The sequence below is a fragment of the Python bivittatus genome, unplaced genomic scaffold, assembly GCF_059951505.1.
Source record: "Python bivittatus isolate LINGU-HERP-01145 unplaced genomic scaffold, Pbiv_v1 ctg000410_np1212, whole genome shotgun sequence".
Taxonomy (NCBI): Eukaryota; Metazoa; Chordata; class Lepidosauria; order Squamata; family Pythonidae; genus Python; species Python bivittatus.
The window spans coordinates 13,647,418-13,664,628 of record NW_028277067.1 but is presented as its reverse complement, the minus strand read 5'-3'; the positions used below and the strand labels follow the sequence as shown (position 1 = coordinate 13,664,628).

At 40.0% G+C, this 17,211-nt stretch overlaps 1 protein-coding gene across 6 annotated transcripts in view; it reads left to right on the top strand.

Moving 5' to 3' along the window:
- HDAC5 (histone deacetylase 5) overlaps positions 1 to 17,211 on the top strand; it is a 117,915-nt gene that overhangs the window by 21,769 nt on the left and 78,935 nt on the right. For 2 of the 6 annotated variants that reach the window (XM_088143516.1, XM_088143518.1), the window contains exons 3-4: positions 3,351 to 3,422; positions 6,806 to 6,878. The exons of 1 other annotated variant lie outside the window; for it this stretch is intronic. In XM_088143516.1, the coding sequence (XP_087999642.1) occupies positions 3,351 to 3,422; positions 6,806 to 6,878 (145 nt within the window). Of the gene's footprint in view, positions 1 to 2,602; positions 3,423 to 6,805; positions 6,879 to 17,211 lie in introns of those variants that run through there. 3 more of the 6 variants (XM_088143519.1, XM_088143517.1, XM_088143521.1) reach the window with 2 other exon arrangements.

Below are 17,211 nucleotides of genomic sequence, written 5' to 3'. Positions count from 1 at the left end.
TAAAGCTCAAGGAAGGCTTGGAATATCTTTAGCATTGCTAATCTCTTTGTTGGCAGTGCCAACTATATTACTTGATGGACAGGTCACCACACAGAAATGGTCCTTCCTTCCTTCCTTCCTTCCTTCCTTCCTTCCTTCCTTCCTTCCTTCCTTCCTTCCTTCCTTCCTTCCTTCCTTCCTTCCTACCGGCTCAAAATGCCTTTCAAAATAAAAACAGTATCAACAGTGTACCAAGAAAAGTGTTGGCAAACATAATCACAGAGTAAAAATACATCATGTACAAACATTTTAACAAAGATATTTGTGAGGAGCCAAATTTTAGTGTAGGTCCTGAGGGAATTAAGTGCCAAACTATTCTACCATGTGTAGAATACTAAGTTTACTCAAAAAGTCCCATAAAGTGAAATAAATGTTGGCTTTAGTGGGATTACAAATTGGCTTGGCTTGGCTTGGCCTGGCCCTGGTCCCTGTCTATGGCTCCCATCTCTCCAATCTCCAATGTCAGCTCCTATTCTACACTATGGGATAGCCAGGTCCAAAGGCTAGGTGAAGCTTGAGGAAGAGCTATTTTTAAAAAAGAGAACCTGGAAAAACATCAACAACTTAAACCTGTTGGCTTAAACTGCAGGCCTCAGATCTGTTGCCATGTGATCTGCTCCTAAGGAGAAAGAACTTCATTTCTTTTTATAATCTATGAATTCAATGTCATTGGAAGGTATGTAGATACTGCTACTTTATCAGCAACATTTAGACTAACTCTCCATCTAGTTGAGTACTGTTGGTGCCACAGCCCACAAGCCAGATGCATCCCATTACTTAATCTGGTGAGGGTGCAGATCTAGCTGGTTGTGAAGTTCAGGAGTGTTGCATTTAGTTGTATGAAAATATTATTATTTAAATAATATTTATTTAAATAATATTATTTAAATATTAAGTAAGTATTCTGCTACAAAAGTTTGTTCATTGGCCTTCCTTTATTTTAAGTATATTTGGTAAAACCTTCAGTTATTTACACGAACTGTCTTGAAATACTTCATTTAAAAGGTGAGGAACAGAGGAAGGCTAGTTAACTTTAAGGTGTTTTGTAGTGCACAGTTGCATTCTCACGTGCTCTAAAGCTCGCTGGGCATTGCTTTGGTTTTGTATGGAGTAAAAGCAAGAAAGGTGGTGGGTTACAGAGGAGCTAACTTTTACATTGAATCAGCTGAGTCACAGACAAATTGATATGCAGGAGATAATAAGTGGAAGCTACCCACATGGGCTAGGGGACCAATAGAGCTTGCTTGAATTTAGGTAACTGAAAGGGTATATGTCGTTGACTTTCGTTCATTGAAACTGTTCAATGAAACTGAAAAATAAAAGCATGAACCTTTGCAACTGTCTCTGCATTTAGTGAGGCATTATTGAAGAGATCATCTTACAATTTAAGGCTGCATCCTTATAACACAGGGATAAGCTCTTTAAACAGTGTGGCTCATCCTTTGTGGGACGGTGTTGCAGGATATAGCAGAAATGAAGTACCTGTGGTCCTCCAGATGATGCTGAGTTCCAAATCATGTTGTCCACAGCCAGTATGATCAATGGCAAGTGATCATGGGAGTTGCTAATGGAGGGCTACATGCTGTGTATCCCTGCTCTTGTGGAAGGGAGGCTAGAGATATAAAAAGTGTGTGTGTGTGTGTGTGTGTGTGTGTGTGTTTAGGGGGTGGGATAACTTCTTGTTGATGTCTTCTTACAGCCGCCTCCAATCTGGGTGCCTTCAAGATGTATGGACTTCAGCTCCCAGCATTCCCCAGCCAGTTTGGCTATTGCTGAGAATTCTGGAGATTGGTCCACACACTTGTAGAATACCCAAATTAGTTGGAAGTTTAAGAACGGAAATATATATAAAAAAAGATCACAAGCAGATCATTCCAGCAATTTCACTGAATTTAGTTGCCCATCTCCATGTTTATCTGTTCTTCAGCTAATCAAGTATCTTTGCTCTTTTGACAGAATTTAGCAATGTTTAATGAACGTTATTGTTTGCATCAGATAAAATATAAAATGTATCTGACTCTTTTGGGTCACTCTTTAGGAGCAGTAATAATAAAGAAATGTGTTAATACACTCAGAATATGTAATTTATCCAGGACACATGCTGTTTGCTTTTAAGGACATAATTGTAGTTACCTCGTTGGTTGTTGTGGTTTTTTCCTTCTGTTTAAAATTTTTTAGCAGATTGTACACAGCTTTGCTTTTCTGCAAATACGGAGTTAAGATTATAGCCTTTGGCATTTTCCTGCTGTTGTTTCAATGATCCCCGTGCTTGAATAAGCATTTTAACCAGCCAGGCAATGTCCGTAGGTGGACTCTGGCATCCAGAACACAGAAACGGTCATTCCCCTCCCTTTTGTTCTTGCTCGCCTTCCTTTTCTTGGTCGGCAGGCAGGCGGCACAGCCTTTCCCTCAGGGAATCTTTTTCCGCTGACCCCTGTGGTTGAAATCCAGCTTCTGATAGGCAGGCAGCTCCTTTCGCCTGAACCCTCCCTGCTTCGAGAGAGCTCAGCTGAGTTTATTTATAGCTGGTTCCTCCCTGACATTCTATTTCAGGTCACCCCCGGCAGAAGCCATCTCATTTGGTGGCTGGGTTGGGAAACAATTGTGAGACGGGAGCAGACTCTTGCAATCTCACAAAAATGGGCCCTTTGTAAGAGTGACAGGGAGCTGCAGCTCTGTTTTTCAGGAATCTCCTCTTCAAACTAAATCTATCCTCTAGGGATGTTCTGTTTTTCAGAAACCTCTCTCGTGTTCTCAGAAGATGTTGCTAAATCTGTCCTTCTCAGAGTGAAGTAAACCATGGCTAAGATATAAGCCGTTTCCTCCTTTTCCGTTATCTTTCGCCTCTGCCTGTTCCTGCGTCTTGCAACTCCTGTCCCTTTCGCTCAGGAGTTGAGGAAGCGGTTTTCCCCTCTGCTCCTACCTTCTTGCAAGGGGATTTTCATCTGCAAGCGTTTCTGTTTTCCTCTCCTGACAGCTTTGATTTAGTCTTGGGGGTTTCCTCACCACCGGCACCACCGCTGTGAAACAATTTAACTTTCTCAAGGATACTCTTCTACAAGGAGGATGGATGCCTGCGTGTTTGCAGCTGTTTTAGGAGGGGGATGTTGGATGGGTTGAGGTGACAGTCTAGCATAACAACAGACATCCCCTTGAAGGCTTTAGTTTTGCAACGGATTGTCATCAAGGCAAACTGAAGTGGAATAACGACAGCGCATAATCGTTCTTTGGCATGCTTCTTGTATCCTCAGTGTGGGGACTGCCAGAGATGTTGCAGACAATTTACGAAACTGAATCATGTTTCTCTTCAGATGGAGTTTCTGGACGTGAGCCATCATTGGAACTCCTGTCACGGGCACAGATCCATGCCATACCTGTGGCAGGTAAGCTTTATGCAGATCTGTGAAATGTGTCTTTAAAGTAACTGTGGTTAAAACAGTCAAATATCTGCTTAGTTTCTCATCCGAGTGGCTGGGATGTTTAGCCTGTAGGAGGGTGCCCATAAACAGTGGCATCTGAGTTTGCAGCAAAGGGACCTGGCGTTTCATAGAATCTGGCCCATATGAGGCTGATGGTAGATCAGATGTGCAAATAATGCTGGTTCCTTGAAATAATATATAGAACTCTGTTTCCATTCTTGGCTATATGTTTAAGCATTTCCTTGTTGAAAGTAATTACAAGATTGTGGTAATGATTTAATTTAAATCAAGCCTTAGCCTAGAGCTTAGCCACAGTAATTGTAGGCAACAAAGAGTGCTCCTAATCATAGGAAGAGTGATGGCTTCTCATCATTGAAGAACTGCAGAAGCCTCTTTTCTCACTAGAAAATTAGGCACCGACTTTCTTAGCAAAGCTGAGGTCCAACTTCCTTTTTTGAAGAAATCCATTGGTAGAACTGTGTTTGCCAAGGTTCCACCTCACCATTTGTCTTCAGTGTTTTGCCCATTACTGAAACACATCAGTAATAAGTGTATCTTTTCATTTGTGCATGCTCTTCTTTATTGTTACATATAGTAATATTAGTATTACATATTCCATGGGCAAACCTTATGGTTAAGTGCAAAATATTGAAATTTAGGATGCCAGTGCTCAACAAACAGAATTTGAGGTTAGCCTCCCATTCTTAAAATTAAGTGGAAGTGGAAGTTATTTTGCTGGTTCTAGCTAAATGTGAAAGTGATTTGGGTATCTCACCATAGTTAATTCATTCTTTTGATTGAGATATGTGGGATACATAGATTTGGTCCCATATTGGTTCCAGTGTTTTCCCATAAAGCAGGATCAGCAAAGATAGGAAAAGGAGCAACAAAGAGTGTTTAATCTGTTGGGTTTTTTTTTAATAGGAGGTGTATTTCAATTCAAAATGAAAGGGCACCTGAGTCCCATGTAGAATTTTATTTTGGTTCCTCCTATTTCTTCCCCATAAATTGTATTCTTCATCTATAAAGGTACTTGCACAAACATGATCTTAGTTAATGTGTACACTTCTGCCTATGTATTTGTTTGAGGAAAGGGACTTTCCATGTTTCCTCCCAGTTGTCCTGCAGCAAGCTGAAAACTATTTGAAATAAACTTGGTGTAGTGAGAAAGACAGAAATCCATTCTGTATTGCAAAAACTGGGATATTTAACCATAGCACAGACTTGAGTTGGGCTGAATCCTACTCTGTGAAGTAATTAGCCCTACTTATATTTATACTGTTATGAGCCCAAATCTCCCAAAGTACTTAGCACTAAGGATCAACACTTTATTATTGAATAAAATAAATAAATGTCATGGAACTGCTTCTTTTCCATAATCATTCTGCAGATTTCACAGATGGAGTATGTTTCCTGGGTACCCCAAGGGTTACCCACAAAGTGATAACTTTCTGTAAAGAACCATAGCCTGATTAGCAATATCTGGGACTTTAATGGCATCTATTCAGGGTCAAGATGGTTTCTGTGCCATGGCATAGAATACACAATCTTCTGGCAGTACATTCAGCTGTTAAAAAAAAAAGTGTAAAAGTTCCATAAGTATAAAAGGATTGATACCAGAAATATCTCATTATTTATTTTACCCCATAAAAATAAAATCTGAGGATGTATTTTCCTGTGTGTTCATAGAGCCATTTCCCTTCCTTCTCTTTCCCCTCTAGTCTTTTGGTTGCTTGTGTGTGCACAAGAAAACATTAAGCTATTGCTGGGGAGGCCGATGAGCAATTCTCCTGTAGATGTCTGCATTTAAACATAGGAAGTACATGTGGCCATCCATGTATTGCATGGAAGTACACAGGCAGAAGACAAGGAAGAAGTCACCCTAATCTTTTGTGTATGGATTTGGATCTGTTTGTTCTTCAAATACTTTCTATGACAACAAATGTTCTCTAAGTATGGTGTAATCTGGGATTCATCTATTGGTGTATGTTTATTTTATTTATTTATTTAAAGGCTGCTTTTAAGGGCAAAAGCCCTTATAAAACTGACTTCTATAATAAAATACAACAATCATATAATCGATAAAACCCAGCAACAATAAGAAACATTTAGCAATGAGAGTTCTAATATTTAAAACATAGCTGACATAATTGAATACCAAAAACCACATTGAAGAAGGCCATAGAAAATTAATGGAACATTAGAACTTTCCTCTGTTGGGGGCTACTGTAGAAAGGGGTCTCTCCCTTAAGCTCCCTATTCAGCTATGGTGGTAAAAAGGAAGAACTCAAGGTGTGGGCAGCTCAATATTCATAGTTCAAAACTATTTAAGGTTTTACAGCCTCAAACCAGCACTTTATATTGGAGTTAGGAACATAATATTGGTGTCACATGATCTAGATATTTGGAGCCACTTCGGTAGCTCCAAATAATCTTTCAAGGCAAGGTTACATGGAACACATAATGGTATTTAAACCTAGTCATTATGCATGGATAATTGAGACAAAGTTTCTCGACAAGTCTACTCTATAGCATCTAGCCGCCTTCAGTTATTATAGAGAACTTCTATAAGTTATTATATTCAGAGAACTTCTACATGGGAAGAGTGCAATCCTGTCTAAGGCCAGTTGTAAACTTCCAGAAGTAGAAGGATTGGATGTTTTTTTCTTGAGGTGAAGTTGAATTAGTTGTCCTTTTGATATTTATAAAACTGCCGTTCTATAAGATTGCTGGAGGAAACAGGAATGAATTGACATCTGCTAGAGATCCTTTAGATGAAAATTGCTAGGATGGAATATTGACTGAGATTACTCATGGATCTTTCCTAGCTCAGTTATGCCTATTGCTGGAATTAAAAGAAAGATTCCTCATTCTTGGGTAATATTGTAGGTATTGCAGTAGTCTCGTAATTTCTTACAATTGCTGATGGTTGCACAGTAAATATACAGTAAATAATAGAGCAGTAGTGGTGCAATAGTTAAGGTGCTGAACTATGATTAGAGAGGTTCCATCATGGAAGCTCATAGTGATTTTGAAATCTTTGTCTCTCAGCCCAGCCTAATCCACAAGAGGATTGATGTGGGGGAAAAATGGATGCTACATATGCCGCCTTGAGCTTTTGAAGGAAAGATGATATATAAATCTAACAAATACATACATGTATTTTAAAATATGTGTGCACAGGTGTTCAAATAGATGTGCATATTTTTGCTTCCACACTTTATATTATTCTGGAATCTCCTGATTTAAAATTGGTTCTTCTGCAGCAATCATGATCTGCTGAGAAGTTCAGCAAAGGAATACATTGCCCAGGATAATTACATAATAGTCTTCCTTGGTGATTTCAGGATTGGTCTACACACACAGCAAAATGCGGTGGGAATGAGGCAGTAGAATGGACTGTACCACTTCAGACTACAGGTGGGAGTTCACATTTCTGAATGCATTTTAAAACCAAAAACAAAGCCCAAGCTTTCCTTTCAGGTAGGAAACTTAACAAGAAATAGAATGGCCAAGAATTTCCATAAGTGATAGCTTCTTACTTGTAGGGTGTGTTTATTTTGTGTAGTGCAACATCCAAAAATGTAACCTCCACCTGCAGTCTGAGATAATACAATCAAAAGTAATACAATGCTTTAGTATAATGGCACTCGGTGTAAACTGTGCAGAAGTCTTGAAAGTTGTATTGATCTGGCAGAATAAGAAATACAGAACAAATTGAACACTGCCAAGAGAGAATAACAGGTAATCTATGTTTCTGAAAGTTTGACATGACATCAAGAGAAATGGGCAAAGCTGAAGCCAAAGCACATTGTTGGTTACTGTTTTTCATATAGCATTGTTTTGGTCCTGATTCTGGTCCTGATTTGAAGTTGCACTTCTGCTTGGCCATTTATTGTTTTAAAAATCGAAAGGAGATAGTTGAATCTCTCAGTTGGCTGAATATTAGGAGTGGGGTGGGTGAGGGCTTGTAGAAAAACAGATGTTAGTGGAATGCTTCATTGTTTCTCCAATGTTGTTGACAATTTTCAAGGAAAGTCAGATATCTTATCATGGTTGTGGTAGGTACAGAATGTTCTGCCCCTGGATCTCCCCATTGGTACACAACTTTGGGCAATGTGATATTGCTGGAGCATCTGTTGTATGCAGCGCTATGGAGACAGAAGTGGCTATTGCAGTACTGTGAAGTTATGATTGTCTAGAATAGTAAAGAGAGTTAAATGGGGCAAGTAAGCAGCCAAGAAAAAAAGTCTAGTTTTGGTTTGCTTTATTTTAGTTTAATGAAAAGAAGACTAAACAGGATATATTGGTGGTTTCATTGAAACAGTTGGCAGGCTGTACTGGAAGAAGGTAGGTTGCATAGTCCATTGAAGGCAGAATGAAAAAAATGCAGGTTTAAAAAACATAGGGCAGCTTTTCCCAACCTGAATAAGAAAACTTCACTAATTGCTTCTCTTAAGGGATAATACTGCATAGTCCATCTGCTGTTGACATACTGACCACTCTGCTGCCCACCCTCCTTGCCTGGGTTCCTGATTCTCACAGCTAAGCTGATGCTAGAGTCCTTCAGGCTACGAGATTTCAAACTGCATGCACTAGGTCTGGGAACAGAATAAGATCAGAATGTCACAGGCTTATCCCAGATGATCTCAGACCCAACACATAGCTAGATACAGGTTTCACCTTGGAGCAGACAGTGGATTCTGTGAAGATGGAAGACACTGTGATCAATCTTTTGCTGTGATCAGATTGTTGGAATTGCTGGTTTGCTCACCCTCTGCAGGGATGGAGGATTGGTTATGATGCCCATGTGTGGTGAAGCATGTGTAAGTCTTTGCTCTTATTTTGTCTGCATATTCTCAGCCAGAGGCCACGTTCAAGGTTGCCTGCATCCTCTTGGGAAAGAGTGGGAGAGATGTTACTTCTGCAGACACTGTGATAAGTTTGCAAGATGCTTTGTAGATAGAATTGCTCATATTTACTCTAGATGGGACGCCACTTGGGCAGAGTGTAGCAAGATGATTGGGACAATAACTTGCCAAGTCATGAAGGATTCTTTTGAACTTGTGGAGTCTGAGGAAGTGGATAGGATTCTCTGTAGTATGCTCTACTTGGCTGCAACCACAAGTATGTTTGGCTGGATTTAGGAGGTGATTTTTAAAATTTTTATTATATTGCATAGCTTAAAAGAGTGAAGAATAAGGATACGAAAAGCAGAATGAAAAATAGAACATAAGTAAAAAAAAATGTGAAGAAAAATTTGGTGACACAGTCTCCCCCGCCTTCCATTCTTTTTCCCGAACCACTAACCACTACTTAAATATTTATGCTATGCTTTTAATATTTAATATTAAGCACTGGAAATTTTTGCTTATATCTGTTTAAATAATTTCATCTGTTCTTTTTAATTAGTCTCTTGACTCTTTTCTTAGAATCCATACTCCAGATGTCTAAATCTGCCTTGCTGTGTAATGTGTTGTATATACAGGAGCCATTCATACTTAAATTTGGTTAAACTTCTATTATGACTATATAGTGTCAGTTTTGTTACTGTTGCACATTCACCAGTTTTGGTCTCCCAATCTTGTATCATTGACTGTTTCACTTTTCCTTGGGAGGTGACTAATGTCTCTTTGGTGGAATGGGGGTACCAGTCATTTTGAAGGAAGCCATGGTATGATCATTCCTGAACATGTCACAATGCAGTTGTTTTAGACTCCAACCTTCTGTTTTGGGGTGAGATTTTAGAGAAGATGATTGGGCTGCAGCTACAGAGGATCCTAAGTAAAATGGATCCCTTCCAGATAGGTTCATAACTGGACATGATTCCAAGACTGCATTGGTTGCTCTGGTAGATGACCTACATTGGGATTAGGATGGGCAGAGTGCACTCTTCCTGATCCTATTAGATTTTTCAGCAGCATTTGATACCATAAACCATGGTGTTCTTCTGGATCAGCTGGAAGGACTGGGGTTTGGGAGCACCACTTTATGAGGTTCTATTTCTTCCAGAGTTGTGGTTGCAGTCAGTGGTTTTGGGGCAGGAGGAGTTGATCCCATGATTGCTCTAGGGCTCATCTTTCTCCCTCATCTTATTTAATAGCTACATGAGCCCTCTTGTGGAGGTCATCTGGGATGAGGTATCTTCAGTACAATACATTTGATATATCAGGCTGAGCTGAAGATGTAGAGGAGGTTCTTACTTTGTGACTGGAGGCTGTGAGGAACTGAAAGAAAACAAAGCATTCTTAAACTGCATCCCAGTAAGATGGAGGTGCTTTTCATAGGAAAATAATCTAATTCTATCCCAGCTCTAGATTTGCTCTGGATGGAGTGGCACTCCCCTGGTAGAGCAGGTTTGCATCTTGGAGGGTTCTTTAGGATTCATAGCTCCTGGTTATTATTGTTGTTGTTGTTGTTGTTTAAATTTAGAGGCTGCCTGACTCCAGAACTATTCTGAATGCCTTACAGTTAAAAACAGAAAAACAATAAAGAGAAAAACTAACGCTTTTGGCAGCAGGTAGAGGCCACAGCCAAGGAATCTTTTCCTAGCTTCAGCTGGTGCACCAGTTGTGGCTTTTTTTGGGGTAGGAAGTGCTTAGGATAGTGACTCATGTCTTTATCAGCACACAATTAGACTATTATGATGTACATGTAGTCCTCACTTAACAACCATTTGTTCAGCGACCATTCAAAGTTACGACGATGCTGAATGAATGGTAGTTATGACTGGTCCTCAAAGGTATGGCTGTTGCAGTGCCCCCGCAGTCACGTGATCAAAATTTGGGCACTTGGCAGCCTGACTGCATTTATGACCACAGTGTGCGCTTCAGCTCCCCCCACGTGCCTATCTCCCCCATCTCTGCCCTTTTGGCTGCCCTGCACTACACCACCCCTGCTGCCCCCAGCAGCTGCCACAGCCAGGTGCACCTTGTCAACAGCAGGAGGAAGAAGATGGCAAAGGTCAGTTAGGGCTGGTGGGGGGTGACATGGGTAGGCAGCAGTGGGGGAGTGCAGGGTGGCCAAAAGGGCAGAGATGGGGGGAGATAGGCAGGTAGGGGGGTTGAAGTGGAGGCAAGCATTGCAGGGCAGGAGAAGCATGAGGTCCTCACCTAACAATGGTCCTTGCCTAATGACTGCAACCGGGACTACCGGGACTGCTGTCACTAAGTGGTGTGATCACATGATGTTTTGCCTAACAACTGCTTCACTTAGCGACTGAAATTCCAGTCCCAATTAGGGTCGTTAAGCAAGGACTACCTGAACTCTGCATGGGGCTGCCTTTGAAAACTACCCCAAATCTGCATTTGATTCAAAATGCTGACTGGTAACAAGAGTGAGCCTCTTTAGCAGCATAGCACCTGTACTATGTCGTGACATTGGTGATTGATAGGTTTTCAAGTCCAATTCAAATTGCTGGTGTCAGTCTTTAAAACTATATGTGACTTGATGCCCATTTATCATCAGGGCCATCCTCTCTGATTAAATTGCTTATCCTGTGTGATCACCCTGGGAAAGGATGCTGAGGGTTCCATCCCCAAGAAGTGGCAAACATTCTCAGTAGTGGCCCTGAGTTTGTTGGAACACGTTATCTCCTGGGGTTAGTTTAGCTTCTATCCTTCTGGCTTTTTGTAAGGGCATAAAAATAATCATCTTCTAATGGGGATTTGGGTGGTAGGGGAGGTTTTGGGCTACTTTTTGCGGTGGCTGAGCTTTATTTTTAATTATTTTCAAAAATTGTTCTTTGCATCACCTATCTCTTGTACAATAAGTTGAATTCAAATTCCACCATATTTAAAGTAAACAAATATAAGTCAATGACTGAAGCTAAGATCCACTGATTTCAGTAGGCCTATTCTAAGAAAACTGGATGTTGCCCTTGATATACTCAGCCAAGAGCAGCTGTTTGTTCTTACTTTCCAGCCTTTACATCTTTCTGTCATTCAAGGAAATCAGGCAGTGTATATCCTGCTCGTCTCCACAATCCAGATTCTGACCTTAGAAAAATCAAATTCATGGACAGAATAAGTAGTTGCCTTATATAACTGTGTTAGCTTGATTTCCATAATTCATTCTACTTCCCCTGGCAGAATTTCAAAGTACATGTCATTTTCCGGCAAGTATTGGAAGAGGGAAGTGATTGAATGTTGAGATTAGACGAGCTGAAGCAGGGTTTATAGAATCAAAGCACAGAAAAGAAAGCACTGAAGGTCATGTGTACATGCGCACACATGCACATATACCTTGTTGCCAAAACACTGGCATTTTTGCGCTGCTCTCTTGTGGTTTCTGAGCTTTTGCTGGACACTGCCTTTGTGCCTTTTTTCTTCAGCCACGATGAAACAAACTTGATTTTAAAATAAGATGAAAAATATTCTCAATCTAAGGTTCTTAGGAGGCCTATTCTGAATGCTAGACACTTGAGTTTCAAATTACTATCCTGGAACAGGCTTGCAATGCAATCATGGAAACACAGAATATACATAGCCTTCTGGTTGGAAATTTAAACAACAGCTAACAGTAATTGAATAATTAATCATTGCAAAGCCTGATGAACTCAATAGCTGGACTGGCAATTGCTTTTGATTTGCTACTGAAAAACCAGGGCCATTTTCATACATTTACATCTTATTGATGGACAGGGAGATGCTTTAGTAATAATGCCTTCCCCATTCTTTACTCCACTGATACTTTTGCATACCCATTCTGCTTACTTCAGTCTATGAGCAAATGTAAATACTTTAGGATGAGGGTAGGAGAAGGGGCTGTATAAAAAAGCATGCCAGTGTCTAAGAATATCAGGGTGGATATTTTTAGAGCAAAGGTCTGAGCTGCTTACTGCTGCCAAACAAATGTTAATCCTTGTCAATATTGCACTGGTACTTTGGGCTCACCTTTTAACTGCAACTCTAGCTTTTGCCAAGGAGAATCTGGATACAGGGGGAAAGTGTGAGTCAAACAGTATAATTATGCACTTTGAACTAAACTTTTAAAATTGGTTTTTATTTATAAACCTACTCTGTGTTCAATATTATATTTCCAAGAACCGTGTTTTTGTCTCTCTTTCTCTTGATAGCTATAATGAGGATGAAGTCTAGGGTGCTTGTTGTGAAATATCAGAAATGGAATATACAACATGAAGAGAGGTGTGGAGGATCACTAGTATATAAAACAAGCTTCCTAGACTTGGTACCTTCCAAACATGTTAGACTACACCTTCCATCATCCCAGCTCATGTCTGTTAGAAGGCAACATCTTTGCTGGATGCCTCAGAATTATTGCAGATCTCAATTTTTAACCTTCATCAAAAGCAGAAGAAAAATAAGTTTCTGGTCCTTCCAGGGGAGGAACTATAGTTCAGCTCTAGAGCACATGCTTTGCGAATACAGGTTTCCAGGTTATGTTGGAAGACATGCTGGAGAACTGCTGACAGTGAATACAGAAAAAAATGCTAAGGGAACCAGTACCAGTTTGTGCAAGTACCAAAGCAGAGATAGAAGATGTAGTATGAAGGAAGTGCTCCCTGCAATTGCCTGATAAAAGTCAACTATCTCTTGTCTTCCAATGACAATTCTGGATAGATGAGTCAAAGGCATGCACAGGATAATTGACAAGCAAAGTCTACTTATAGATTTGAAGTATATAATTACTTATACTTAGACTTGAAGTATATAATTCAATAAAATATTTCATTTTACTACCTGTTTTAAGGTTTATAGCTTTTGTGGTTATAATATTCCCTGTTCATGCTGTACCCTCAGGTCCCCTCACTACAGAATTTCTAGCTGAGAATTTGCTTTGCCTTAATTATGGTTAAACTACATTTGTGTGTGTGGGCGTGCATGCGTACACAGATTTGTTTTTATTTTGGGGTCACAGATACAGAATTTTCTTGACATATACTTAGGGCTTTTTTTCTATGAACTCTGCTTTAACAGCCTGCCAGAAGATCAGTTAAAAGATTTCTTACAGTCTAGAACAGGATTCCTCAACCTCAGCAACTTTGATGGGTGGACTTCAACTCCCAGAATTCCCCAGCCAGCCATGTTGGGGAAGTCCACCCATCTTAAAGGTGCTGAGGTTGAGGAACCCTGGTCTAGAATATGGATACAGTAATGTTTAAACTAGCAGTAGTTTTAAAATTTAGCTGCTTAGTGGTCTGTCTTGTTGTACTACCAGTCAGTTGTTCCTTCACCTCTACCAACTTTTGGCCATCTGAATGCTTCTTTTACCTATCAGGAGTCACTTCATTCTCACTTTCAGCCTTTTTATGCCATGACATGTCCAATCTATACATTCTTTTACCCAACTGAAGTCTGCATTATATCCATCAAAATCTGTTGAGGTCCACATTGCAGCAGTGGGTGTATCTGGTGCTAAAGTAGGCAGTGTTTGAAACTAGGATGAAATCTACATGTGGATTTTCAACTATAAGGTTCATTATCTTAAATGTTCGTTATCATAAATGATGCCAGCTTACTCCTTTTCCTTGATGCCTTTGACTTAATTGCAGCTGTAATTAAATTTAACTATGTATAGCTACATTGATCCCTTGTTATATAAGAAGCTGCCCAATATAGTTTTTGCTATCACCTTGTGCAAGGCTTTTAAAAACATTTCTAACTTCAAATTCTTTTAAGCCTTTCTCGGCCTTATTGATTAGGGTTTTTGCCCCCTGTTCTGTGCTTTGCTTTATATATTTGCATTTCTCCCACTCTTTTGTAAGTCACTTTGAGAATGTGGGTTGACAATTGAACAGGATAAATACATTTTAAAAAGTAAATAAATCATAGTAGACTAGCCTATTTATCAAGTTCACTCAGTATTATCTACTGTAGCTGACAGCAGATTATGAGGATTTGAAATAAAAAGAGATCATTCCTATTACCACTTACCTAAACTTTTAAACTTGGGGGCTAGTTAACACTCAGAAAATGGTTTTCCTGTAAACAGTGATTGCAGTTGGTAGGGCTGCGACATAATTATGTTACCAGGCTGATATTTTCAGCCTGTTTTGTGAGGTTGGTTTCCCACCCACTATCTAGATGCATTCAACCTTTTCAAAGCTGAAAACCCCAGCTACCTTTGCTCTGTTTCATGTTCTAAATGGTGGGAAATATGCTACTTTTTGCTGCGAGATATTGGCAGTGTGATTGGTGGGGAGTATCTCTATTGATGCAAAAAGGAGTCCAAGGACCACATGATGCCTATTCTTGTTTTAACTAGGCACAGAAAGAGCAGTTCAACAGTGGGGCCAATTACTTTACAATAGGATATGCTGAAAATCTTCCAGTAAAGGCAAATTAACCATCAAATGGAAATGTTTTCATTTTGGATATCCTCCATAAGGGAGGGACTTGGATTATACAGCCTACAAGGCCACCTATATCATCCTGTAACCTTCTGCATGCGAAGTGAACATATTAGTTTTGTTAACAAAATTCTGTAAAGCACCATGTGTACAGTTAATGCTGTGTGGGTTAATAACAGGGATGAATACCTGTTATTCCTGAAATAGGCTTGCGTGCTCCTTTTCCTGTTTCTCCTTTCTCTTTAGTGCAAATCCCACCCCCAGTTTTTTCTCCTTTTACCTGTATTCATTGTGACTGGCTAATGGTAACTTGAGTTGAGGAGCAACTTAGACAAAGGGGTGTGCAGGAATTCATTACACACTGAAGATGGTGTTCCTGCTTCTGCTCCCAGTCCCAATTCCTTCTTCAAGTTGCCTCTGCACTGTACTGTGCTAACTAAATCAGAAGTTGGCAATCTGTGGTACTGTGGGCAACCAATACCACATTGGCCATAATTTCTAGAGAAGTTAGGAGTTGTAGTTCAGCAACTTTTGGAGGGCCATAGATTGCCTATTTCTTAACTAAATGAAAATGTCATTTTTTAAGAGTAGAACTTCATACTGCATGCAAGTGTATCTTTAACAGAACTCTAATTAGCATTTTGACTGAGGCAAACGGAGCCGAAAAGGAGTGCTTAATCTTTTCCTGTCCATTTTTTTTGTCCCAGTAGTTTTCTACTAAGAACTCTTGAAGTGAACTTGTGTAAGTAAAAATGCATTTAAACTTGCATACTGTACTGCATTCCTCGTAAACTACATTACCTTTGTAGTTGGTATGGTTGGATTTTTTTTTCTAGTTAACTGGGAAAGAAATACAGAGTTTTCCCAAAAGTAGTTGGGGTTGCACTGAGAGAGAGGAATCCATAGCTCAATAACAGACCATATGGTTTGCAAATATGGGAAATTCTAGTTTTGCAAACAGGATTTCCTGCAAACACAGGAGACTGAATCCTCAACAATCCTAGTCAAAACAAATCAGGTTGCTGATGATGGAAAAGACGTTTGCCAGAGATCCTGGAGAGCTCCTGCCAGTCAGAGTAGAGGAAATTGCAGTATTTAAACAAATGACTTAAAATACTACAGAGTTGCTCTTGGTGATAGTCACACAGTGGTAATCTCAAGTTTATATCATTGTAATGTGTTCTGCATGGGGCTACCCATAGCTTTATTTACAAGCTACAGCTGATGCAAAATGTGGCAGACAGGTTGCTGAGTAGGACACCTGATCATGCATATGTTACATCTCTGCTGAAGGAACTGCCAGCTGGCTACTGGGCCAGGTTCAGTATTTTGCTTCTGACATATAAGGCTCTAAACTACTTGGGTGGGATGCCTGACAGATCACCTTCACCATTACTGTACAGACCTGGTCAATCACTAAGATTATTAGGAGTGGTCCTGTTGTGTGTATCAAAGTTGGGAGAGTGCCATCTTGTGGTTACTCATTGGCAGACTTTCTCTGTGGTGTTACCTGCACACTTGAGTGCTTTCCCCCTGAAATCTATAAGGTCCCTGCTATTATGTGGTTATGTGCTTGGGGAAGACCTGCTTTTCATCCAGGCCTTCCTTCTATGAATACTGGATGAATGTTCTGTTTGGTTTTACTTTCCCTGCCCTCCCCACATTTTATAGCAATCTGGCTTTTTAAAAATGTTGTTTTAATTTATTATTATTCTTATACTATTCTGTCTGTTTGTAAACCAGCTGGATATGTAATTATATAGAAAGGCTTGGTTTCTTCTATATATATTAAATATAGAAGAAAGTAACTTTAGGTAATCAGATCATTGGGTATGGAATGGAACTCTATAAGACTTTCAAATGTTATCCTAATACTTATCCTCTCCATGGTACAGGATGTTTTTTAAGAAGTGCAAAACTGCATTGTTTCTTGCTTCTGCATTTCTGCAGAATCATGAATTCCTCAGAGAATCCAGATCAGATCTGTTCAGGGTAAAATTACCTTTGTGACACTATTCCAAAGGGCAAAATTCATCCTGGGAATTAGATGGGGTACTTGATTCTCCCCTCTTCTGCTAATTCTGTCCTGCAAATGGCCTTCCTGCCTAGCAGGGACCAGGAATAAGCTTTGAAAATGGCTGCCTGTATGGGGTGGTGGTGCGCAGGAGAATAAGCAGGCACAGTAGGAGTTAAGCATCTCCTTTCCCACCCCCACCACTTTCCCCTTATATGTGACCCTGACCCTTTATTTTATTTGATCTAGTAGTTAAGGCACTCAGTTAAAGGTAGGAGACTGTGGGTTCAGTTCTGGCTTTGACCCAGAAGCCAACTGGGTGACTTTGAGCTACTTTCTCTCTCAGCCCTAGGAAGAAGGTACTGGCAAGCCACTTCTGAAAACACTGCCAACAAAACTGCAGGATTGACTTGGTGAACCACAGCTGC